This window comes from Ovis canadensis, chromosome 12 (assembly GCF_042477335.2).
Source record: "Ovis canadensis isolate MfBH-ARS-UI-01 breed Bighorn chromosome 12, ARS-UI_OviCan_v2, whole genome shotgun sequence".
Taxonomy (NCBI): Eukaryota; Metazoa; Chordata; class Mammalia; order Artiodactyla; family Bovidae; genus Ovis; species Ovis canadensis.
This window is the reverse complement of record NC_091256.1, coordinates 74,413,170-74,438,898: the sequence shown is the minus strand read 5'-3', so window position 1 is coordinate 74,438,898 and position 25,729 is coordinate 74,413,170. Positions and strand designations below refer to the sequence as shown.

The 25,729-nt window shown below is 42.0% G+C and overlaps 1 protein-coding gene across 1 annotated transcript in view; it reads right to left on the bottom strand.

Moving 5' to 3' along the window:
- RGSL1 (regulator of G protein signaling like 1) overlaps window positions 1-19,286 on the bottom strand; it is a 66,502-nt gene extending 47,216 nt beyond the window's left edge. Inside the window, exons 1-7 of the mRNA XM_069546223.1 lie at window positions 19,256-19,286; window positions 15,816-15,898; window positions 12,353-12,427; window positions 10,809-10,938; window positions 8,867-8,971; window positions 7,664-7,825; window positions 5,640-6,607 (exon numbers count right to left, since the gene is read on the bottom strand). Coding sequence (XP_069402324.1) covers window positions 5,640-6,607; window positions 7,664-7,825; window positions 8,867-8,971; window positions 10,809-10,938; window positions 12,353-12,427; window positions 15,816-15,898; window positions 19,256-19,268 — 1,536 coding nt within the window. The 5' untranslated portion in view covers window positions 19,269-19,286. The remainder of the gene's footprint in view (window positions 1-5,639; window positions 6,608-7,663; window positions 7,826-8,866; window positions 8,972-10,808; window positions 10,939-12,352; window positions 12,428-15,815; window positions 15,899-19,255) is intronic.
- Between the last annotated feature and the right edge of the window lie 6,443 nt (window positions 19,287-25,729).

Sequence of the window (25,729 nt, the reverse complement as noted above, 5' to 3'; positions counted from 1 at the left end):
CCTTCAATTTACAACTAGTGAACACCCACAATTCAACAAATGCTTCTCTGTCCAACACACCAGGATGCTCACGGGGTCCACCCATCTGTACACTAAAGATGGGTGGACTGGCAGAAGCATCCACAACTCCAGCTCCTTCCCTCCCTTCCCTTCCTTCCCTTCCTTCCCTCCCTTCCCTCCCTTCCCTTCCTTCCCTCCCTTCCCTCCCTTCCCTTCCAGCACCTGATCCAGGTGTTCCCGGACACAGTGGAGATGTCCATCATCCCAGTGCCCCAGGAAGTGATGCCAGTGACAGCAACGGTACCACCAGCAGCAAGGTACCAGACACCCCAGAAGTGCAAGCAGCAACCATGAAGACACCAGGGAGAACTCTAGCAGAGGTGGTGGAGGACGGAAAGTGCCAATTCTCAAACACAGCCAGAGGCACTCAGGTAAGAGAAAGCAAAAACTTGTGCTATATCACCTCCTACTAAGAAACAAAAGAAAAGCCTCTAAGTACCAACTTTTTGAATTGTTGTTGTTTAGTTGCTAAGTCATGTACAGCTCTTTTGTGACCCCATGGACTGTAGCCCGCCAGACTGTAGCCTGGAATTCTCCAGGCAAGAGTACTGGAGAGGGTTGCCATTTCCTTCTCCAGGGGATCTTCCCAATTCAGGGATCGAACCCTCATATTCTCCACTGACAGATGGATTCTTTATCTCTGAGCCGCCAGCGAAGCCCTTTGAATTGTTATAATCCAGTTATAAACCCTTACCTAAATAAGAAGGATGTTTGCTACTAATACTTCAGATGCACTGGCAGAGGAACAACTTATCAAGCACTATGAAGAACACGGTCACACGGTATCATTAAAAGAAAATGATGGTTCTCCAGAAACCAATTCTCCACTAAAGTCATGAAATATTACAATCTAACTGATAGAGAATTAAAAATAATTTCATGAAGAAAATCAGTGAGCTGTAAGACAAAGATCAGGAAAGCAGTTCAATGAGTTCAGGAATAACATTAATGAACAGAGGAATACTTTCCCAAGGAGACTGAAACTCTAAAAAAAAAATCAAACAAAAATTCTGAACCTGAAGAACTTGCTAAATGAGATGAAGAATGCACTGGAAAGCACTGGAGGGAATTCCTTGGCAGTCAAGTGGTTTAGGACTCCATGCTTTCACTGCTGTGGGCCCAGTACGGTTGGAGAACTGAAGTCCTATAAGCCACATGGCATGGCTCAGGAAAAAAGGGAAAAGAAGCACTGGAGATAGAGCAGACTATATTGAAGAGAAGATCAGCACACTCCAAGATAGAAATCTAGAAATGGTACAGAGAGAAGAGGAGAGAGAACTCAGAGCCCAAAAAGAAGAAGAAAAAGGAGAAGAGGAGGAGGATGAGGAAGAAAAAGGACAAGAGTTTCTACAAGAGCTATGTGATTTCATTAGGAAGGGCAACATAAAGCATATCCCAGAAGGAGAAAAGAAGGGAAAGGGAGCAGTGAGTTTATTTAAAGAAATAATAGAAACCTGGGGAAGGAACTGGATATGCAAGTTCATGAAGCTAAGAGAATACCTAATTATTATACCCCAACCCAAAAGGACATTCTCCAAAACACATTGTTTTAAAACCATGCAAAGTTGATGACAAAGAATTTTAAATGAAGCCAGAGGAAAAAAATAATGGTAACCTACACAGGAACCCCCATTAGGCAACCAGCAGATTTCTCCTATCAATTATCTAATAATAAATAAAATAATATCTAAAAACACCATGATTTTTTTAAAATTTAACCTACTATTTTTATTTTTCTATAGTTCTTTTTAGTTAGACTGTTAAAAGTTTCCTTCAGAATTGAGTTTGTCCGTCACTTGGTAAATGTTCTTGGCCTCTCCTCAGGACAGCGTGTAAGGAGTTAGATAGCAAATATTTCAGTCTGTGTGGGCCACAGACCACACTGTCTGCTGCAGTGAGTTAACTGTGTAGTTGTAGCACATGATAGCATATAAGCAAATGGGCATGGCTATGTTGTAATAAAACTTTATTTATGGACACAGAAATTTGAATTTCGTATAACAGCCATGTGATCTGACGCATTTTTCTTTTGATGTTTTTTTCCTACTGTTAAAAAATGTAAAACCAGGGAGTTCCCTGGCAGCCCAGTGGTTAAGGCTCCACATTTTTACTGCAGAGGGCATGGGTTCAATCCCTGATCAGAGAACTAAGATTCCACAAGGCCAAAAAAAAAATAGCCAAAAAAACCCAAACCCCCAAAACCCACAACAGCAACACCCTGTCTATTAAAGATACTGGTGTAAAACCAGTCTTAGCTCGCTGGCTATGTAAATGTATGAGGTAAGCTGGATTTGGCTCCAGGACTGGAGTTTGCTGACTTTGCAGCAGGACTAGGGGAATCTGGAGGCTGGCTCTGCACTTGCCAGGAGACAACAGTGAGAACTCTGACCTTGCTCTGTCATCTGTACAATGAGAGTGGAAGCTGAGGGAAACTTCCTCTGATGCTAAGGTTCTATGGATCTGATTAAGGGGTGTTAAGAGGATGAACGTTTGTATGTCACCACTTGTCAGACGCTGCACACACACTGCCTTTCTCTGAGGGGGCTGTTATGATCCCCACTGTAATGCTGAGGAGGCGAGGACAAAGGGACCCCACAGCCTTCTACCTCAGATAAAACAGTCTGAAAGTGGAGACGCTGGCCCTCAAATTCACAGCTGTCTGCTCTCTTCACTAAAACTCAATGTCCTTTGTGTCTCCAATCTTACTTCCTCTCTTTAAAAAAGAAATTTTTATTGTTGTAAAATATATATAACATGAAATTTGCCATTTCAACCATTTTTTATGTGTACGATTCAGAGGCATTAATTACATGCATTATATTATACAACTATTACCACTGTCTATTTCCAAAACGTTTTCATAACCCCAAATGGAAATTCTGTACTAATTAAGCAACAATTCCCCATTTTCTTTGCCCCTAGCCCCTGGTAACTGTGAATCTATTTTCCATTAGATTTTCTCTTAATTAAGGAACTTTCAGTTTAATTTCTTATCATCATTGTTGGTCTCCTTGTCTATGAAATTCCATATCCCTGACATCTTCAGCACTGTCTCTCAATCTTCCTCTCTCCATGGCTGATTCATGTCAATGTATGGCAAAGCCAATACAGCATTGTAAAGCAAAATAAAGTAAAAATAAAAATTTATTAAAAAAAAAGAAATGCACAGGAATATGGGAGAACGGGAAAAAAAGAAAACAAGAGCCGACTTTAAGACTGATGCTCTGTCTTCACATCTTTCCCTGTTCATTTATTTGCCTTTTACAGTATAGTATCCTCAACATTTCTATAAATTTATTGAATTCACAAATATAATAACAAAATATGATTTTGTCCCAATTCTCATTTTACATCTGAGGACAAAGAGACCTAGGAAAACTAAAGAATTTGGACTTCCTAGTTTGTTCAAGACCACCTAGCCAAGTGGTCCTAAAACCAGGATTTAAAACTTTTCCCCTATATTCTGCATGGATTCTGTTTTCACATAAGTGAATCAGAAGTTAGGAAATAGACATATGTTAGCCGGCATGCTATCAGTATTCAACAAAAGGTAACTGGATAATTGGAGGATGGTTGAACGGATGGATGAAAATGAGAGTTATTATAGAAACAAGGGTCTCAAACCAGAAAATATTGTCCTGAGCAAAGCCCAAAGTAAGGGTCATCTCCAGTTGGGATTAGTTGATTCAACAAATGACTGCTGAATGTACTATTGAGCACTCAACACTACCCTATCAGCACTACTGAGCACTCAACACTACACTGCCAGCAGCTTTCTAGATGTTTGGAGACTAGTGATGAAACATAAAAACCTCTGCCCTCATGAGGAGAAGGAAAAGAAGCAAAATATGTTAAAAAAAAATCTACCTATATAACACACACATATATAACATGTATACACATTGTGTATTTATTTAAAATATAATACAGGTATATGTGTATATAACAGATGTACACTGTACACACAAATGCATACACGTACATCATAAGGATTATACATGCATACATACAAAGTGTATGTATGTATGTGTGGAAGGATACATACATGGATCCAGATCACGGTAAGTGCTAAGGAAAAAAAGTAAAATGGGGATAGGGCTGAAGTTTTATGCAAAGTGGGCAAGTAAGGCCTCACTGAGATGACCTGAGCAAAAACCTGAGGGAGGCAGGGACTCAGTCACATGGGGATCCACACATTACACACAGCAGGAGCAGCACGCCTGAGCTGGCCATGTGTCTGGCACGACCAAAGTGATGAGCACGGGGGCAGAGGAAGGTGAGGCAAGAGGAGAGGCAGAGGACGGATACTGTAGGCCTTGCTGGTTTTAGCAAGGACTTTGGCTTTTACTGGAGACAGCCATCTGTCTTCAATGCCCTCACTTTTATTTTCAGTTATATGTTGTGGCCAGTGTGGAAATGGATCTGCTGAGGGTCAAGAGCAGATCTAGAGGCATCATCCAGGAAGCCATTGCAGTGATCCAGCTGAGTTTGGACAGAGCTTGGATAAGAGTGGTTATAACAGGTGAGGGGAGGAATATCAGATTCTGCATATTTTTAGGGTTGGACCAACTGAATTCACCCATAGACTAGGCATGAGTGGGAAACAAAGAGGTGAGTCATAAATGATATCAAGATTTTTAATCTTAGAAACTGTGATAGCCCAGCATTGTCTAATAATATAAATACCTTTAATATCTTTGCAGCAGACCAAAGGCCAAGGGAGGGAGCTTTGCTGTGTGGATTTGCTGATGCAGGAAACATAGCCTATCTAAGCCTCCATCTAGTTCCAAATGCCTCCACAAAGGGTGGGGCAGGTAGGGAGGAGGGCTCTGGAACTTCTACTCGGGAACTGTGCAGACAGCTTTGACTGCACACCCCCGGGACAGATCTCATCCAACATTGCCCAGATGTGCAATCCTGGATAATTAAGGTGCCTTGGAAATTGTGCTGGACTTACAGCCAAGAACTCCTGGGCTCTAACCCTGGTTCCTCTACAAGTCCAGCACAACTTCCAATGCACCTTACTGGCCCTGTGGTTTCCCTACCCTTCTTTGTAAGTAGTCCCTTTTTACTGAGCTCTCTCCTCAATTTGGCTCAGCCACTTGTTTCCTGCCAAGATTTTGACAGTAGTCAACCAATTACTTCCTGTGGGTGTCTAGGACAGCTTCAGCTTTTATCTAATGTTTTGGAATAAGAATAAATCCTCCCACATGGCCATTTCCATGATGGCTAGTCTAGGAAAGGGAGACCTTGTATTTTGATTCATGACATTTAGCTCAGAGTTCTTAAAACATCCTTCAGTAGAAGAGTCTGAGGTTGGGAGACTCCATATCAGGGGGAATTGAAGGAGAAATAAAAGGTGGGTAGTGACTACTCTTCCAATTCATCCTACTTCGGTGTTCTGGCTACTTCTTGGGAATTCATATAAGTTACTCATAAGAGATCAACCAACTCGTCAATACGTATTGTGCGGGTAGTTGTATCATTAAGTTAGTCAGTATAGATGACCAGGTAGGATTTTTGGTCAGTCTTGACCTAATCTTCCAGATACCAACCCATTTCTGTAATGCATGGCCTACCTTGCAGATCTCCTTCTGGGTTCTGGGAATCCAGGGGTTCACATCCCCAGAAGGCAGCATCTCCTTCAGACCTTCAATGGTTTGGGATTTGAGTGGCAGGCGTGGACCAATCTGCTCATTCAGGTATAGCTCACAGATCCTGTTGCCCAGCATGTGCCGAAAGATGGCTTTCCCAGTCTTCCTGTTTCTCATCAGGACACTGAGGAAATGATGCAGGTCCTGCCAGAGGTCCAAGAGTTGGACCTCCACTTTCAAATTTAGCTTCTTCAGGTGGTCCCGGAAGGGACTCCCTGCACAGGCATCTGCACACAGGGCCCAGTGTGTGTAGCCCAAGGAGAGGTTCTGCTTCACAGCCTTCTTGATGGTCACGAGGGAGGAGTAATTGATGATGGGGGTGACAGTCCTCAGGCGGGTTGAGAATGCTGTCTCAAAGAGGCCCTCCATGTGGAGGTGGCTCTTGGCTTTCTTCTTCACATTGGACTTCCTGGCATAGAGAACATCCTCTTCTGGGGAACTAATGATTCTGTCCTTTGAAGAGGCCTCCTTCAGGAAAGGCTTTTGTAGGACCACCTTGTCTTGAGAATCCAGCTCCTGGGGGGGCACTGTGTTGGTGTCTGGATGGGCCTCCATTTCCAGAGACCATGAGCCACGCTCTGTGAAGTGCCACATCTTCCTCTTAATCTTCCTGCTTGAGTACTTCTTCTGGGGTTGGTGGGCCTTCCTGATGTTCATGTTCAGAGGGAGCCCTCCTTCATGGGTGCAGCAGATACTACACAGGCGAGTCTCGTATTCCTGCATCAGAGCCCGGCACGATTCCTCCTGGGCCATGGCTGTCTTGGCGTGGGTGTAAAAGTTGGGCAGCCAATAGCTCTGGAGTTTGAACAGGGCTACTTTCTGCATGTGGCTCAGGATCTCCCTCCTGGTGGTGGACTGGTTGGGATGCCAGATGGACAGGTTCAGGAGGGCCTCTGGGAAGAATAAAGAGAGACAGAGGATGAAAATGATGTGGGGATAGTTAGGTTTCTGAATTTTTCCAAACATACTTGTGTTTCATTCATTCCTCATGCAACCCTAGACAGGTCAGAGATGAAGTGAACATGATTTAAGGGTTTGCTCAGCACACAGTGACCCCTTATTACTCTCATCACCTTGCTTCTTCCCCAGAGAAATAACCATTTCGTGGGATTCCTCAAGTTCCTTTTTAGACTACTGAACATTATTGTAAAGAAAAGCAGTGGTACCAGAGAAACATGTACCTCTGAATGGAATTTCTCAAAGTTAGATCTGAGTAAAGGAAGGAGTTTGGACTGGATAATTTGGTAAAGTCCTGACTAGCCCTGACTTTAATATCATCAATTCCCAGGTATCTATATAAATAGAGAGGAGTGTGACTAACCCCAAATAGTGGAGCTTCTAGAGCACATCATTCGTATTTGGGTTAGGAATGCCTTCTCGTTTAATAAATAAATACATTTGAATGAATTTAATGTTCTAGAGAAGGAGCTGGCAAACTTTTTTTCTATAAAGAGTTAGATAGTAAGTATTTTAGGCTTTGTGACCCATTTATAGTCTCTGTCATATAGTCTTCTTTAAGCTTTTAAAAATACAAACAGTCTTAGCTCATAGGCCACATGTACTGCATTCGGACTGTGGAGTCCTGTGGACTGGAGTTTGTTCTAGAGAATCCTAATTGAAAACAAAACAAAACAACAACAACAAAACACAAAACAAGCCATGCAGGCTTAGAAAGTGCAGGAACTGTTCAATTACCTTGTCCCAATTCCCCTTCACTCTTTCCAGCTAACCTTCACTAACAAGCAACATCTCAGGAAGAGGCACATACCAGCTTAAGGCCAACTGTCTCTCTCAACTGTTCGCTGTTAAGGGTTGGGGTTCCCACTGGCATCCCTAATGGAGAGAGGAGCAGTCTACAAGGCAAGGGACCGAGGACTATCAGACATTGGATTGATTTTTTTCTTGCATCTCCCGAGGATTTCACCTCAGATATGCTTTATGATTCTTACTGATGTTCATGTTGCAGAGAGTCACCACCCGTGAGCTTTCCTGCAGATGGGTGGCCTTCAGCACAAAGAGGAGGGAAAGGTAGTGGTCTCTCACTTCCAGGTCCATCTCATCTATGCTCAGGATCTTCTCAACAAGAATCCAGAAATCCACCAGTTCTTCACCTAGGGATCAGACAGGATCACCTATGGATCAGACAGCAGACTGAGCTGCACCCCAAGCTTGCCCCCTCAGTGGCTGCATCTGAGTGCGGCAGCTGAGACCCCCACCCCACCTCCACCCCCAGCCTGCTCTACTGCCTCCAACATCACCTTGAGCCACTCCTTTGGCTTAAGGGGTCATTTCCAGAAATGTCCTAATGCAGGAGCTGATGGGAGACATACAGAAAAGGGACTTAATGGGTAGGACTCTTTCATGATTTTTGCGGGGTTGGGGGGGGGGCGTTGTAGAAAAACTGTCAGTTTAGGAAAAACCACATGAGAATAGATCATTAGACATTCAAGTTTTGTCCAAAAAATAAAGATCGGGGTAAAAAGAACACTTCCTAGATCATGGACCCAGAGCAGCCTGCAGAAGGACACTGGAGCCCAAAGGTGCCAAAGACTACATTCCCCGTTTTACAGCTTTGCCAGGGCTGAAGTCTGAATGACAAACTATAACACAATCTGTCTAGTTCTTCCCTGCCTGACCCCTGGAAATCCAGAATTTCACCTTTATACTAAGATGTGTTCCTGCGTCAAATTTAATGATGCTGAACTGGAATGTCAGCTAGTATTCACTGCCAGCCTCCTAGACTTCTCACCTACTGGACCCAGTAGAATAGAAAGCCCTTTTGCTACAGGGATTTGTGTATATACTTGTTCCTTGTCTGTTTCCCCACTGTCACGGCAGCTTCGGGAAGCAGGGACTTAGGGCTCTTGCTCACCTTTGTATCCCCATCTGCAAGTGCAGTGGCTGCCATACAGTGATGCTCAATAAACATTGTTAAATGAATGAATAAATGAAAGGGACTCTGAGTGCTTTTGCCACAACCTGCACAATAGACCCCAGTTTCCAAAGACTTCTACCCAAGCTGTATTATAAAACACTTCTTGTATTCACCATAGATACACAGAACTGTTAGTAGCAGCAGCAGAACTGCTCCAGGGTATCCTGGAAGCTGTTAAGAACTTGCAAAGGCCCCAGGAACAAGTCCAAGAACCCACCTGCACTGCCCTTGAGGTAGGTATAGAAGCGCCACATCCCTCTGACCCCGCCAATGCATTTCTGGAGTAGCCACTGGTCTGCCATTTGCCATCTCATCATCTTGGCTGCCAGGAAAAGTCCATGGTAAGAGATTGAGAATGAGCTCTTCCCCCGACCCATCTCTCAGCCTGGCACATGGCCAGACTTCCGTTCGCTCAACAGGAGTGAGGAGAAATGGTGGCCAGTGAGATGAGTAGGGCTCTGACTACGTGGTGATTTTGAAGCCAGACCCAGGCCTTCTAGTGACACGCATCAAGTGACATGGGGCGGGGAGCGGGGGGGGGGGGGGGAGTACCTACAAGCTACGTACAATCCACAGATCAAAATCATCCTCCAAACAAGGCCCCTGGCCTTCCATGATCCCCACCTGACAGCAAGTTTTCCAATACATGTGTTGAAGGAGGGAGATGAGTATAATGGGCAATTTGTTACAATATTTTACCCAATGGGATTTCCCAAGTCGTCACTTTCCCCAGTTTCCTTTGGCTAGTTGAGCTGAGTCAAGTTATCAATTCAACCCTAGGTGAAAATTTTATTCATTCATTCTTTCAACAAGCATTTATTATAGGCCTACTAAATGCTGGGTACCATTCTAGGTGTTTGGGATACATCTGTAAACAGAACAAAAATCCCCACCCTCAATGAGCTTATATTCTAGCAAAGGAGACGACAATAAAGGATAAGCATAATAAATACATTTTCTAGTAAGGGTGAAGGTTATAAGCACTATAGGAAGAAATGAAGAAGCGAAGGAGGGTATAGGTAAAGCTGGGCAGGGGCTGGATGGGTGGGCAGTGGGCTTCCAGGGTAGCTTTCATTGAGGAGGTGAGAAGTGCACAGAAATTTAAGGTGAAGGTGGGGCACCAAGGTGAATATATTGGAGGAGCATCGCCCCAGGCAGAGTGAACAGCCGGTGCAAAGCGTTGAAATACAAATGTGTCCAGCATGTGTGAGGAACTGCAGAGGGCAAAGTGGTTGGAATGGAATGAACGACAGAGAAGTAGGAAAAGATGAGATCAGAAAGGAAATGGGGCCAGGTCTCTAGGACCTGGAAAGGCATTTCAGGGGCTGTGGATTTCAGATTGCAATGGGAGCCATTGGTGGTGGTGGTGGTGGTGGGAAGGGACAGTGAGCAGAGGAGTGACATGATCTAAAGGAAGCTTTAAAAGCCTCCCCCTGGCTGCTGGGAGACGAGAACGAGAGCGCGAGCAAGGAGACTGATTCAGAGATGACGTCAATAGCCAGGTGAGGCAGGCAGAAGACAAACTTGTGGTTGCCAGTGGGGAAGGATAGAGGGAAGGGACAGTTAGGGAGCTTGGGGTGGACATGCACACACTGCTATATTTAAAATGGATTACCAACAAGGACCTATTATACAGCACAGGGAATTCTGTGTAATGTTATGCGGCAACCTAGATGGGAGGAGAGCTTGGAGAAGAATGGATATATGTATTTGTATGACTGAGGCCCTCTGCTATCCACCCGAAACTATCACAACATTATTAATTGGCTATATCCCAAAATAAAATGAGAAGTTAAAAAAACAAAAAAAAAAAACCCAGCCAGGTGAGAAATGATGGTGGCATAAGCCAGGTGATAGCAATGAAGGTGGTGAGCTACCTTTGATTCTGAACGTATTATAGGCATTTTGGCCATCATTACCTTTCTCATTTCTAGCTGCAGTGAGACAAATAGTCCAGCCCAACTAACTTCTGTTTCTTGTTCTTGGTACCAGTTTTTCAGCCTAAGATATCACCTATTGCCTCAATACAGGCTAAGCCACCCACACATCTAAGGCTGTAAAGGCAGCCAGTATTTGCACCTATATATAGCACTGAGAGACAGGATGGTTTGCAACCTGGCTCCCCATGTTTCTATACACACATGCCCCCACATGCTTACCTCCTTCTGGGGACTTAATGAAACTGATGAACTCCTGACAGAGGATGTAATGGAAACATAAGTTGGCTTTACAGAAGTAAGGTAATCGATATTTTTCCAACCAGGTCAATAATCCTTTGTACTTTGCAATCTAGAGTCCAAACAAAATAGGAACAGAAAGGAGAAATGGAACTGAATTGCTAAGAAAGGCAGCTTAGCAAGGAGCAATTAGATAACCTTATGCTTGTAATATTTGGCCCAGAGGTGTGTTGATTAAAAATAGTATCTAAGAGGCTCTCAAAGGAGTGAATGGATTGGTAGGAAAGAAAAGACTTTTTCCTTCATCAAAAAAATCTTATTCCTGAGTGAGTTAAGCAAAGACCTAAGTAAAAAACAAAAACAGAGCAATGACATAGTCCTAAGCTTTGCTTGATAGAGGAGAAGCAGAAGAGATTTTGGTCTGTGGTGTCAAGTCATAACTCTACTCAACTTGCTTCTTTGTAAGCACACTTACAACTTTTCACTAGCTCCCAACCCATATCAACTGCACAACATGTACAAAAACACACAAAGACTGACACAGACCACATAAGTAAGGGAGGAATACCCAAAGGATCGAATCCCCAGAGATGGGATAAGAAGATAAAATTTTTGAGTGTTGGGATTCTCCTTGGGGAACCAAATACATGCATAAGAATCAGAGTGCAGTGTCTTCCTCAGAAATCCAGATCCCAGAGAAAAATAGAACTTTGCTGTGAGCATGGCTTCGTGCTTAGTGTGATTGTTCTGATCCCACCTGTCACAAAAAGGGCATGAGGGAGGCGTTGCTGAGTCCAAGGTCTACAGAGTAGAAAAGGAGAACAGGAAGGGGAAGAGAGAAAGACAGTGGACAAGGACAAGGAAAAAACATATAAAAAGAAACGACTGGGGGGAAAGATATGCCCTGTGGTCAAGTAGTCATTAGGAACTGTCAAGCGTCATCTTGACTTGAGCTACCCTCGTTGCGAAGATCCCCTGGAGGAGTGAATGGCTACCCCTTCCAGTGTTCTTGCTTGGGAAATCCCAAGGACAGAGGAGCCTGGTGGGCTACAGTCCATGGGCTCACAGAGCCAGACAGGATTGAGTGACTAACGCTTACTTTACAATGCAAATAATTGCTATGGGCCCATGGGCTGCACTTCCTTTCCCACACCCATGCAGGTATTGGCCATCAATTCCCAGACTCTTTCTGGCTTAGGTGTGGCCTACAGAGTTCTTCTCAACACAGTGCTCCAAGCATCTACTTCCCAACCATCACAGTGGACATGAGAGGTTAACTTCTTTTGCTAACCATAGACTAAAATACAGAGGAAAGAACTCAGCAGCAACTGCCTAAGAGATAAAAATGCAAAAAGGAGAAATGTCTACCTGGCTTGATTCTGTTTGTCCTACTCACCCGCTTTGTAGTTTCTTCCATAGTCACCCTGTCATGAGTTCCTGTCCTTTCCCCTCCCCCAATCCACACTTCAAATCCATCTGCCTCTTCCCCCATCCCAAACCATCCACCATTCAAGAATCATGCTCACCAAGTCATGGGGTATTTCTGGCCACAAGCTCCACTGTGAATTTTCAACAGTGTAAAATGGTGTCTGGCCAAAGACCTGAAAAAGAAAGCTAAGAAACAGCCAAAGGGGTCTGAGCATCTCTTCGTGAAAGTGTCATGGTCCATCTGTAGTCACAGGGGAAGAGAGGTTCCACTGCTTTCCTATTTCAAGGGACATTAATTCGTAAATTTATTCCAGTGAATCAACTTGCTTTGCGCAAAACAACAAAGAAAGATTAAATTACAAGATTCATTTATCTTTTGGCTCCATCCTGCCCTGACCTGGGAGTTATCTTGTCTGTGTGCAAAGGCCAAAGCTCATGACTTTAAAAGGTGTTTACTTTGTGTATTGCATTATTCATTTCTCCAGGACCTAGAAAGTTAGAGCAAAGGCTTAAAGCCTTTTCATAAAGAGAAACATCGTTGGATTTGCCTAACCTGTTGAACTGGAGAAAGTAGAGAGGACTGAGGAGGTGAGGAATAAAGGTACAAATTATTGACACTTAAGGGAGCATTCAGCTCAGTTCAGTTCAGTTCAGTCGCTCAGTCATGTCCAACTCTTTGAGACCCCATGAACTGCAGCATGCCGGGCCTCCCTGTCCATCACCATCTCCCAGAGTTCACTCAAACTCACGTCCATTGAGTCGGTGATACCATCCAGCCATCTCATCCTCTGTCGTCCCCTTCTCCTCCTGCCCCCAATCCCTCCCAGCATCAGAGTCTTTTCCAATGAGTCAACTCTTTGCATGAGATGGCCAAAGTACTGGAGTTTCAGCTTTAGCATCACTCCTTCCAGTGAACACCCAGGACTAATTTCCTTTAGAATGGACTGGTTGGATCTCCTTGCAGTCCAAGGGACTCTCAAGAGTCTTCTCCAACACCACAGTTCAAAAGCATCAATTCTTCAGCGCTCAACTTTCTTCACAGTCCAACTCTCACATTCATACATGACCACTGGAAAAACCATAGCCTTGACTAGATGGACCTTTGTTGGCAAAGTAATGTCTCTGCTTTTTAATATGTTTTCTAGGTTGGTCATAACTTTCCTTCCAAGGAGTAAGTGTCTTTTAATTTCATGGCTGCAGTCACCATTTGCAGTGATTTTGGAGCCCCCAAAATAAAGTCTGACACTGTTTCCACTGTTTCTCCATCTATTTCCCATGAAGTGATGGGACCAGATGCCATGATCTTCATTTTCTGAATGTTGAGCTTTAAGCCAACTTTTTCACTCTCCTCTTTCACTTTCATCAAGAGGCTTTTTAGTTCCTCTTCACTTTCTGCCATAAGGGTGGTGTCATCTGCATATCTGAGGTTATTGATATTTTTCCCGACAATCTTGATTCCAGCTTGTGCTTCTTCCAGCCCAGGGTTTCTCATGATGTACTCTGCATATAAGTTAAATAAGCAGCGTAACAATATACAGCCTCGACATATTCCTTTTCCTATTTGGAACCAGTCTGTTGTTCCATGCCCAGTTCTAACTGTTGCTTCCTGACCTGCATACAGATTTCTCAAGAGGCAGGTCAGGTGGTCTGGTATTCCCATCTCTTGAAGAATTTTCCACAGTTTATTGTGATCCACACAGTCAAAGGCTTTGGCATAGTCAATAAAGCAGAAATAGATGTTTTTCTGGAACTCTCTTGCTCTTTCTATGATCCAGGGGGGCATTAAGAATATCCAAAATCATATAGAAAATTTTAGGCTACTGTCCTCTTTTGTCATGGAGAAGGGACTGAGACCTAGGCAACCAGCTTTGAGACTAACGGGAAATGGCTTCTATGTTTACAGGTATCTATGCTTCTATGTTTCTATGTTTACAGGTATCTATCTCACCACGGTCATCAAAATGTCTCAGAATATTCCCACACTATTTGTGATAAACTAATGGAGAAGGCAATGGCACCCCACTCCAGTACTCTTGCCTGGAAAGTCCCATGGACGGAGGAGCCTGGTAGGCTGCAGTCCATGGGGTCGCAAAGAGTCAGACACGACTGAGCGACTTCCCTTTCACTTTTCACTTTCATGCATTGGAGAAGGAAATGGCAGCCCACTCCAGTGTCCTTGCCTGGAGAATCCCAGGGATGGCGGAGCCTGGTGGGCTGCTGTCTATGGGGTCGCACAGAGTCGGACATGACTGAAGTGACCTAGCAGCAGCAGCAGAGAGGCTAAAGCTCCAATTTCTTGCTGAACTCTTGGCGTATCACATTTCTAAGGCATCTTCTTCTCTTGCTACTCAGTCCTCTGGTCGTTCCTTCTTGCTTCTTTATCCACCCTCTCCCCCCATATTCATCCTCAGCCAGTTGTCAAGTACCCAGTCTTTTTTCAAGCCTTGGCTCGTGTCACCTCTTCACTGGTCCCTTTCTGACTCTCCCAAGTAGGAGTGGCCTGTTCTTCCAATGTAACCACCTCCTAGAGATGTCAGTCATGTCACACGCAACCCTTTTTTGCACTCACCTTAAATACTGGTCTCCACATTAGACTGGGAATTCCTTGAAGACACGATGGTATATAATTAATATCCATGTCTCCAGTACTAAGCCTAGCATCTGGCACAAAATGACCACCCAATAGGTATTTGTGGAATAATAGTGTTTTTTCCTAGTTGTATGAAATTTCAGTGAGGTAGCATTCCATGAAAAAAGGTGCACTGAGGTGAACAACTATTTACAAGGCGCCAGCATTCAGATGTAACCAAATATTCCAACCAAAAAAAAAAACCAAAAACAAAAACAAAAAAAAACAGGATTGGTATAGGCCTGGGTTTAAAAATATTTTGAGGTATGAGGTTTGTTTTGGTTGCATAGATTAAGAAGCTATATAGATTTGCTTCCAGTTAACAACTCAGCAATTGCTATGTGTTAAACATCCAGTGAGGGGAGTAGAGCAGAGTGAATAATCCATGGTTCTTGTCCTGGAGGAATTCACAATTTCACAGTCCAGTGGAGAAAACACACATATACAACACAAGAGAGTAGCAAAGTGTCAAGGAGCACAGAGGCAGGGGGAGATAAGTTCTGATTGGGAGGACCTGGGAATTCCTTAAGGAGAGCAGGATTTAAGTAGCTGTCTGAAAAATGATTAAGAGTTTGGTGGGTAAAAATATGGAAACTTAAGAACCCAGCCAGGGAGAGGCATGGAGGGAGAGAATGCCAGGTGAATACCCCCTGCAGGGTAGAGATGGATGGAGCACTAGGTACCAGCAAAGGGTGTGATGAGAGATAACTATGGACAGGTAAGGAGGCTGGGGATTTGGGATTTTATTATATCAGTAATGGAAACTCCTGGAGATTTTAGAGGATTTTCTGATTCATATTTATTTGCTCAAATTGAAATAGTTTTGATTCGATATGAAGTTTTTATTTATTTTTTAAAAAGGCACTCAGCTCAGTGATATTCACTATTTGGCTGTTGATGAAACATTTGGATTTAAGTCTGAGAATGCTTACCGGGAGAGAAAGAAATGTGTTGAAAAAATCGGCAAAGATTTCATCCTCTAGCAGAATTATAAGATTTGTCGAACCAATTATCTCTATAAGGGAAGGAAAAAAGAGTCTTATAAGCAGGATTGCATTTAGGATGAGAAAATGAAGCAATTGAATGGGTCATTTCACAAGGGCAAATTTCCACATGATGATGGCCTTTAAAGTCATCTAACTCAATTCCCTCCCCCCCTTTCCAGAACCCTCCTCTGCAACCCTGCTTAAGCACTCCCAGCTGTGGGAAGCTTGCCACCTTACAGGACTGCCCATTCCATTTATGAAGAAATAAAATAGTTTTTTTCATTCTGTTCATGGGGTTCTCAAGGCAAGAATACTGAAGTGGTCTGCTAGTCTCTTCTCTAGTGAAACTCTCCAGTACTTTGGCCACCTGATGTGAAGAATTGACTGATTGGAAAAGACCCTGATGCTGGGAAAGATTGAAGGCAGGAGAAGGGGATGATAGAGGATGAGATGGTTGGTTGGCATCACCGACTTGATGGACATGAATATGAGCAAGCTCCAGGAGTTGGTGATGGACAGGGAAACCTGGAGTGCTGCAGCCCATGGGGTTGCAAACAGTCAGACATGACTGAGTGACTGAACTGAACTGAACTGAAAAGAAAATAGTTTAGTAATATCTTTTCTGCTGTGAACTGCCTTCCTTTATTTTCTTTTCATTTGTTGAAATTCTGCCCTCTGAAGCTGGACCAAATTCACCTAAGTTCACTTTTAAAGGGCAATGCTCCCATATTTATAAAGACATCACAACATTTTGGTTACCTCCACCCACTCTGGCTAATCACTAAGCATTTTTCAGTACTTCCTTGTGTGGCCTTCTTTCCATCTGACTCCCCTCTCATTGGCTGGAGGGGCACCCATAATTCAAGCATTTCACATTCTTCGCAGGGAAGAGCATAAGACAACTATTGCCCATCTTCTAAGTTATACTAGTGTGGCCGGAAATGAGGTTAGCTTTGGGCACTCTCACATTACACTATTCACTCCACCATCTTTAATTTATGCAGTCACTTTATCAAGAAACCAAGTCAAATTTCAACTAGTTGGTTTTGGCCCAACATTAAAACCCCCAAAGAGCTTTTTTTGGAAAAATATTGGTTATGCAATATATTTATTATTTCTCTTAAGCTTGATCATTGTGCTGCCCAAATTAATACAAGGAAAAAATGCTGACTGTCTCAAAGCCAAGCATAGAGACCACTGGTGGCTTCTCTAAGTTTATTCTAATTCACTGTCTATGCTTTTTAGTGTATAATGTTAACTAGCGAATAGTAAGTTAATTGTCCTATTAATGGCCCAGCATTTTTCTATCATACCTAAAATTTATAATGAAAGACTTACAAAATGAGAAACCTAAATATTAGACACTAGACCTATCTCTCAGTCTAGCCAAATGTGTGATGAGAAGAGTAAGTGTCACTCCACTAGGATGAAGTTACAATGACATAAGAAAACTAAGCAATTCCCTTTATTGCTTTTCCTAATGATACTTTAGTGGTTATTATTTTCTTGTAATAGAAAGAGAAACCTGGACAATCAAACACTATTATAATAGAACAGATGCCAATTTTTGCCCTCTGTTCCACAGATGTCTTTTTTGCTATCCAGTGTAAATTTTTATGTTTTTCTGTCTCTCTCTTCAGCCCTCTGCACATCTTTTTATAATTCCCTGATTTATTTAATCTATTCCACATGAATAACTTAAAACTCTATGTTCTCAGTCCAGACTTCTTTCCTTGACTCTAGGTTTCAGTATCCAATGAGCTATGGGATGTTTCCACATGCCACCCATCCGGCACTTTCATCTCAACATTTTCAAAGCTGATCTGATAGTTTTTCTTCCCAACCTGCTCATTTTCCTATATTCCCAGTCTCAGTTACTGGAACCACCATCCAACTGTCTGAACCAGAAACCTGAAAATCATCTTTGATTTCTCATGCTCTCTGTTTTTCTCTCTCAGTACTCCCACATGCAATGGAGCGGCATGTGCTTTCTCCTTTTATGTATCGATGGCGCCTATTCTTGCATCTCCATCCATAAAGTCACTTTCTTATTTCAGGCCTCTATCATTTCTCATCCAGACTGTTGCATCAGTTTCTTCAAATGGTCTTGCTATTTCTAATCACTGCCATCATATTATTGCTAAAACTCTTCAGCAATTCTTCATTGTCCTACAAGATAAAGACTAAATTCCTTAGTACAGTATCTAAGGCTTCACCCAATCTGGTTTTCGTGTTCCTTCCAAGCCTCACCTGGGAGGCTCCACTCCATGTTGCCTCCTGTTGACCAGCCAAGACATTGCTCTTTCCTGCACAAGCTATGCACTCTCACATCCAACCTCTGTATCTTTGCTCCCACAGTCCCATCCCCTGAAACATCCTCTCAACCCCAGGCTGCTTCACAAATTGCTATCTATCAAGAAATGGTTTACATGAAATCTCCCTGGTGAACCAAGAATGGCAGAAGGTACCACAATAGTAAAATTGATCACTGCTCCCCGTCACCTCACATGGTCATGTACAACTTCCATCACAACAATGAACAAGTCATTGTTTTCACTCACTGATGCATCTATCTTCCTCACGAGACTGAGCTCCACGAGAGGAGAGACTTTCGTCTGCTCATTGTTTTTCTTCTAGACACTAACGGTGTTTGCAAAGTGTTCTGTAAGTGTTGGGTGAATTGTTCTTGCAAGAGAAGATCTTCAATCTTCTGGACTCTTGTTCACTTGTTTGTCATTCATAAAGCCTGGTATGGATTTGTTGAACAGATTATTGAGAGGATCTGACCGCAGGAAAGTGGTGTTTGGAAGAAATTTCTCAGTCGATTGTTTTGTAGCCACACAAACACTGATGGTGAAAGGGATGGGACTGTGGCAGCGCTCGGTATTAACAATGCAGTCTTCATGGGGTGTAGGAAAAAGGCTCTCCGCATACTCCCCTTCCCCATCCTGCACTCCTGTTTCTCCATTCTTACCTGTTCTGCCTTCAAACTTCAGAATAATCTGAGGCTTTCAACATTCATTCTATACAATAGTGATACTGACTTAGTAATAAAGAAATTGTTGGATAACCCCAAACCTCATGCCAGCCTTCTCCCTGGAAGAAGTATGACACTCAATGGTCAATATGCATGTTAATTCTTTCCTCTTAGGTATTCCTTCCAGTTGCCTTTGTTGTGTTATCAATGTGACCTTATCTATCCTCAAAGATCTGATGGCATGGGGTGGGGGAAGGGGAAAAGAGAGAAGAAAAACAACGGGCACGAATAACACAGAGTCTACATGTGGTGTCCCTGATTGACTCATTCCTGTTGACACTGCAAAGGTGAGTGGTTTGCCTTACTTGGGGTGCTCAAAGCTGCTGAGACATCCCTTTCAGAGACTCACCAGCATTGCTCATGTCGCCTTGCTCTTCCTGCTACTGATTGTTTAGGAGTGGAATCAGCACCCAGTCAACAGAACCCTGCCGCTTACGAATGCACAGTGACACCTCCTGCTAGGGGTTCCAGATTCTATGCCTCTGGTATTGAACTCAAGCTGAAGATAAATCTTATTTTAACTGAGCTCCTGAATTCCCTAAACTATACAGGCTCTTCCTATACCTAGGGCTTTAGTCCATACTATTTGGTGTGCATTGACAGTTTCCTTTTAATTGTTGTCTAATTATAGATCCTGAGTTGAAGTTCTGTCTCTTGAACTTGACTTCATTCTTTCAGGGAGTAGGAATCTGTTAACTTCTGATGTGTCTTTTGGATCTAATATCCTTCTAGAAATTTAACTGGTATTCAATAAATATTTAATGACTTGACTCTCAGATAAGCTGGAAAATTCAACCTAATATCCATGCTGTTTTCTACCCCTTCTTTTCCAGATAGTTTCCTCTGGTTGGTTGTGGGTTTGAAAAGAGATTGAACACACATTAGCTTTCATGTAGAAGAATTAGACTACGATTCTCATTCAGTTCTTAGTGATGCAAAATAGGGGTTATCATCACCTCCTTTTCAATGCAAAATAGTAAATGCAACACTGAGATTGGACTCTGCCTATCTGATTCAAGAGCTTGTGTTATTTCAAATATGCCAGTAAATCAAACCTTCCTTTCACGTGAAAAACATACTTTAATGGGGTTAGAAATAACTCTCCTGGACTTTCTCATAATAATGTAATTTTCTGTATAATTTCTTCCACTACTTCTTATGTATATCCGTATATGTTTAATTAGACTTTCCCATAGATGTTATAAAGTGAGATGTAAACAATATCTGTATGGAAAGGAGCTACTTAGAAAAAGGTATCCCACATATCTAAGAAATTAAGTGTAAGACTAAAAAAAGCTATTCAACATTTTCATCTAATCACAGCATACAGATGAACTGGAGATTTTCTGTGACCAGTTTTGATCAAGAATGTTCTATTCCTGATCAATTCCTCATTCATTTAGGCCAATTACTCCAAGAAAATAGAGGTAGGCAAGAGGCAATATGGGCAAGTTATAATTCTTTCATTTTAATTTTTCTCAGGATGGTATGTGTGTGTTTAGTCTCTGTCATGTCCAGCTCTTTGCAACCCCATGGATTGTAGCCCGCCAGGCTCCTCTGTCCATGGGGATTCTCCAGGCAAGAATACTGGGGTGGGTTGTCATGCCCTCCTCCAGGGGATCTTCCCAACACAGGGATCAAACCCAGGTCTCCTGCACTGCAGGCAGATTCCTTACCGACTGAGACACCAGAAGCCCAAGGATGGTATAAATGGTATAACGTTTTTTCAATTGTAAACTGGGCTAGGCCTACTTCTGGGGTCATGAGCAACTCAAAGACAAGAGCAGAAAGTTTTTTGTTTACATGGAAAGAGTCTTAGAGATGAAGAACAATAAGAAATGATGAGAAAATAGAAATTTCTAACATATTCCCAAAGTACCAAGGTCTAAAACATTTGTCACAAGTTGGAAATTTGGAACTCAGCATAAATTTACTCACAGAGAACGACCTGCTGTAAGACAAGTGTTCAGAATATTTTAATGTGGAAATTAACTTTTGTTACTCATTTTTTATTGCCTTCAAATGGATTTGAAGACTAAGCTCATGTTCACTTGAAGGAGAGGCAAGTCATTTTGGGTAGTCCCAGCTTTGGGTCTGATTTGCACATTTAGATCCCTCCTCACACTGTCCTGGGATACACATAAATCAGCCCCAAGAGGATCTTGAACACCGAAGGGGTCAGGAATAAGCGCATTGACTTGGGGTTTTGTGGAGTTTTGTTTTGGTTACTCAGTCTCTGACCATTCTCCTTATTTGAGATGAAAAACTGTGTAAGTCTTAGAGGGACCATCTCCCATTATAAATGCTTGAGGGACCAGACAGCCTCTCTGCTCTCCTGGCAGCAAAGGCTTGGACACCTGTCCTAGATTCAGCAATCAGATCCTCCATGGAGAACTTTTTATTTTTAAGGGGTGACTCAAAAGCTCAGGGGCAAGGAGCGACAATGCATGGCCTATGAAAGCAAATGCTCACTGGTGATGGTGCCAGCAGAAGTGGCAGGCTGGAGATGGCCACAAAGGCGGGAAGAAGATGCTGTGGCTGCAGATTAGCTTTGATTTTGTTGGAGCAAAAACATAAACGAGTGAATGGCTTTTGGCACATACCAACCAAACAGGCCTGCAAGAATTAAATAATTTTGGTTATTCTTTAGCTGTTACTGCTAATAAACACTTATAACTGGACATGTCCTTCACAAAGCTTCACAAAGCTAATTGCTCTCTGACTCGATATAGATTATACTCTGCACCTGGCATTCTTCTCCCCCTACACTCTCTTCCAGCATCTGCATTTCAGAAAGAAGGTCCAGGACTGATAACTTCAGGGACACCAGGCCTAGTTGCTGAGTTGCCTGATGCTAGCTGTGGTCATTTTGAAACTTTGCAGGAGAAGAAAAAACATGCAAGACCTTCATAAGGATATAAAACCTTTCCCTATTCCTGAGAGATGGTGGCACAATTATTGAGGTGCTAGCCTGTTATGTTTCACTTTTGCCTGGCAGAAATAATAAAGATACTCTTTCTATTTTCTCCAAATTCTGTCTCTGTATTTCTATTTGGCATCAGTGGACTGGGAGCCAAGATTTTGGCAACAATTTTTAATGTGAGGTGCTGCTAACCACCAAAGGTAAAGTATATGTTGATATCATAATAGTAACTATGGGGGCTTCCCTGGTGGTCCAGTGGCTAAGACTCTGTGCTCCCAGTATAGGGGCTCTAGTTCACATGCCACAACTAAGAGTTTGCATCCAAAACTAAAGATCCTGTATGCTGCAGTGAAGCTTGAAGATCCCGTGTGCCACAATTAGAACCCAGCACAGCCAAATAAATAAATCAAATAGTAGTACCTATAGCATGTGGATATCAGAATGATCCAACACACAGGTTCTTGGTGGTGGTTACTGATTATAGAGTCCCTTGGAAAAAAATATGTGGCAGCTCGCTCAGATTCTAGTTGAGCACATAAACTCCATGGTGGCAGGAATTTTTTTTTTTATTGTTTTATTTAATGATGCATCCCAAACATCTAGAGCGGTTTCTTTCACATGGAAGTGCTCAAATAATTGAGTGAAAGAATTAATATGAATACAAACCAAAAAATGAGCTGTTCTGTAGAATTCTAGACCCCTCATCCAATTTTCAATCCTGAGTCAGACCTAGAAGCTCTTAAATAAAAGGAAAGTATTTTGCTCTTTAGGAAGAACCTTGCATTATCTTTCCAAGTATTTACTGAATCTCTTCCAAACTTTTGTCAAAGAGATTACTGGAGTAAAGTAGATTCCCAGAGCTTTGGGAAATCATTGTTAAGCTGGATCTGATCCAACACACAACTGGGAAGTGTTAGAGCTGAGATGTGAGCTCAAGTATAATTTTTTTTAAAACTATATATTTTATATTTGCCTGATAATAATAACCATCTGGGAACTTGTAAAATATACAGAACTCTTGAACCTCACCCAGGCTTTTCTACCAGAGCCGAGACCTGGTAATATATGTGTTTAATCAACACCTTGGCTGATTCTTATCATCACACAACGTGGGGAGATGTCTGGCACCATTTTACTTTGGGAATTCTAAGGTCTTGAAAGGGTCAGGAATCTAACTGCACGTTAATTCATTTTGGCTTTTAGTCCTTGCTATTACTGGGGTGACAGCACTCTTATTTGCTTGCTAATAGCTCCAGCAGTCAGCATCCCTGAGCTGCGGGGGAGACAGTAGGACAGTGATTCAGAGTAGAGAAAGGCTTTACATAGCTTTATTGAAGGCAAGCCTAAAAGCATAGTGTCTTAAGGAATGTGGGTATAGATCAGTGCTGAATAGGCCACTCTTTTAGGAAGAGAACTAAAAGAATTTCTTTTGCCCAGGTTATGCTAGCTGTTTTCCAAAGAAGTGATAATCTAAGGAATAAATGTGATTATTAAACTATCAAGAGCTTCACCCTGAATTCTCTTACGATGAGTGAGCATGTGTGTCTGTTACACTGATGAATGAATGAGGTAACTGATGATTGAAGAAACAGGGTAGGCTACAAACATCTTGGAATACATTAAACACTGAGAAACACATGTAAACATACTTTTTAAAAACGTGTGCTATTTTGTGAATGCTGTTTTTTATATAATAAAATGCTTAATTTTTGTTTCATATTTATTTTAAAGTCTGACATTAAATTTACAAGAGACTTTTTAAGTTCTTCAGAGAATTTTCTTTGTTACGTTTGTGAATCTGCCTGCTATTTCAAGTTTTTTTGAAATCATATTTTCAACTCAAAATATGAAATGTCTAAGAAATGTTAGTTAACAAAATATGGAAGTGGTATCTGTTTAGGAAAATTTATCCAAATTATTGAAAAATGAGGAACAAGTGAAAGCAATTTAAAGTAAAATTATGTTTATAAGCAATTTTGTATGCTAAGTTTAAAAGTTTAATAATTAGTTTATTAAATATGTACCATAATATATTGAATACTGATTATAACACAAGCAATACCAAACATTTTGTTGTTGTTGGCATCATGCTCCCTTGTAACAGCCTATTAACCTGAAAAGTAAATTATCAAGCTTTCCATAAGACAATTTGCAGGGTTCTTCCTTAACTACCTTTCTTAGGTGGGGCAGGAACTCAGTAGTTTTCTCTGGTACTATCGGGCCATGAAATTCCATCCCTGGAACCGTACCACCAGGCTTAGGAGTGCAGGATGTACGACCTCAGCATGCCTGCCCTGAACTCCTCTAACAAACTCCTGCTTATCCCTCAAAACCCAGATCAGAATAAAACTGACATTTCATCCACATTATACCTACACCAGATACTTTATTTACACATTCAGTCAACTATTCATTGTATGCCTTGTCTGTGATGAGCTAAACAAGCATTTTGATGATTTTTATAGAGTTGCTTAAAAAACAGTCATTTTAGCTCACACGTTTTGACACTGCTATATTTTTGAGACACACACACATATTTATGTATATATAGCTGCCTGTATCTATATATGTCTACATAGATATCTATATGTCTATATATCCATCTACCTGTGTATCTAGGTATATAGATCTATACATATACACCCTACATCTATGTTGAATCTATGCTTATTCATGTCCACACATCTAAGTTTAGCAGGAAACAAATAGACCATGATGCTTACTAGATGCTTGGAAAACACTCACTTATACATTTTTCTACCTTCTTCTTTACACCTCCCTCGTTTCTTTTAAATTGATATGTGTGTTAGTCGCTCAGTCATGTCCGACTCTTTGCAACCCCAAGGACTGTAGCCCGCCGGCTCCTCCATCCATGGGATTCTCCAGGCAAGAATACTGGAGTGGGTTGCCATTACAGTACAGAGAGCAAGTGCCCCTTTCCCAGCTCATGGAAAGATGGTGCCCTCTGGTGGACAATCGTAAAGATCACACCTTTCTCTCCAAAATTCTATTTGAGTCGTTTTTTTCCAGATTTCTCTTCAGTTGATTTTGCGTTCTGCCGTGATTAGGGTTACTGTGAGAGTGCTCGTACCTACCATGATATGAGGAATACAGAAAGTTTCGTATAACCTGAACAGGCCTGCCTATTCCATTTTATCAGGCCTCAGTAATAATCCTTTGTGGTTTGAAGGCCCCTGCCTTCAAATTAGTAAATATTAATTTATTATTTCACCTCAGAGATACATGTTGTGAGACATAATAATATTTGAGGCATTAATTTACTATAAGAAATGAGCTCATCAGTATCTGACCTCAAAAGTATTCAGAAGAGAAACATCTGAGAAACTCAGAAGAGAGACATCAAAACGTTGCTTTGGTATCTCTCCACCTTTTATATTTATATAGAGAAAAATTTTATATTTATATAGAGAAAAAATACCTTAACATATTAATATTTGGGCTTTTCTTGTCTGCTGTTATATATAACTTTTCTCTTAATTAGTGAAAGACGTTGCTGCAAGATGAGGTCATATTGTAATGGCAAAACAAAAATTAATTTTTAGGTTAAAAAAATCCAAAATACACTTGCAATATGAAAAAAGAGCAGGCCTAAGTGAAGTAGAAAATGGAGTTTTGCCAAATCACTAGGAAGGAGTGTAGATGAAAAGCAGACTCCCTACTACCCCAACCCCAAGGCACTGAAGGAGTATTAGCTAGGCCATGGGAAGGAGGAGCTGCAAGGCTGGACAAGGCCTGAAAAGATACCCAAGGTTTGGGTGAAAAACAAAGGGAAGGGACCCAGAGGTGACAACCAGGAAGAGGGTAGAAACTCCAGGGGAAAGTGCGGAGCTCCACGGTCACCAGGAGCAAGGAGAAGCACAAAACTGGACTAGTGCCTGG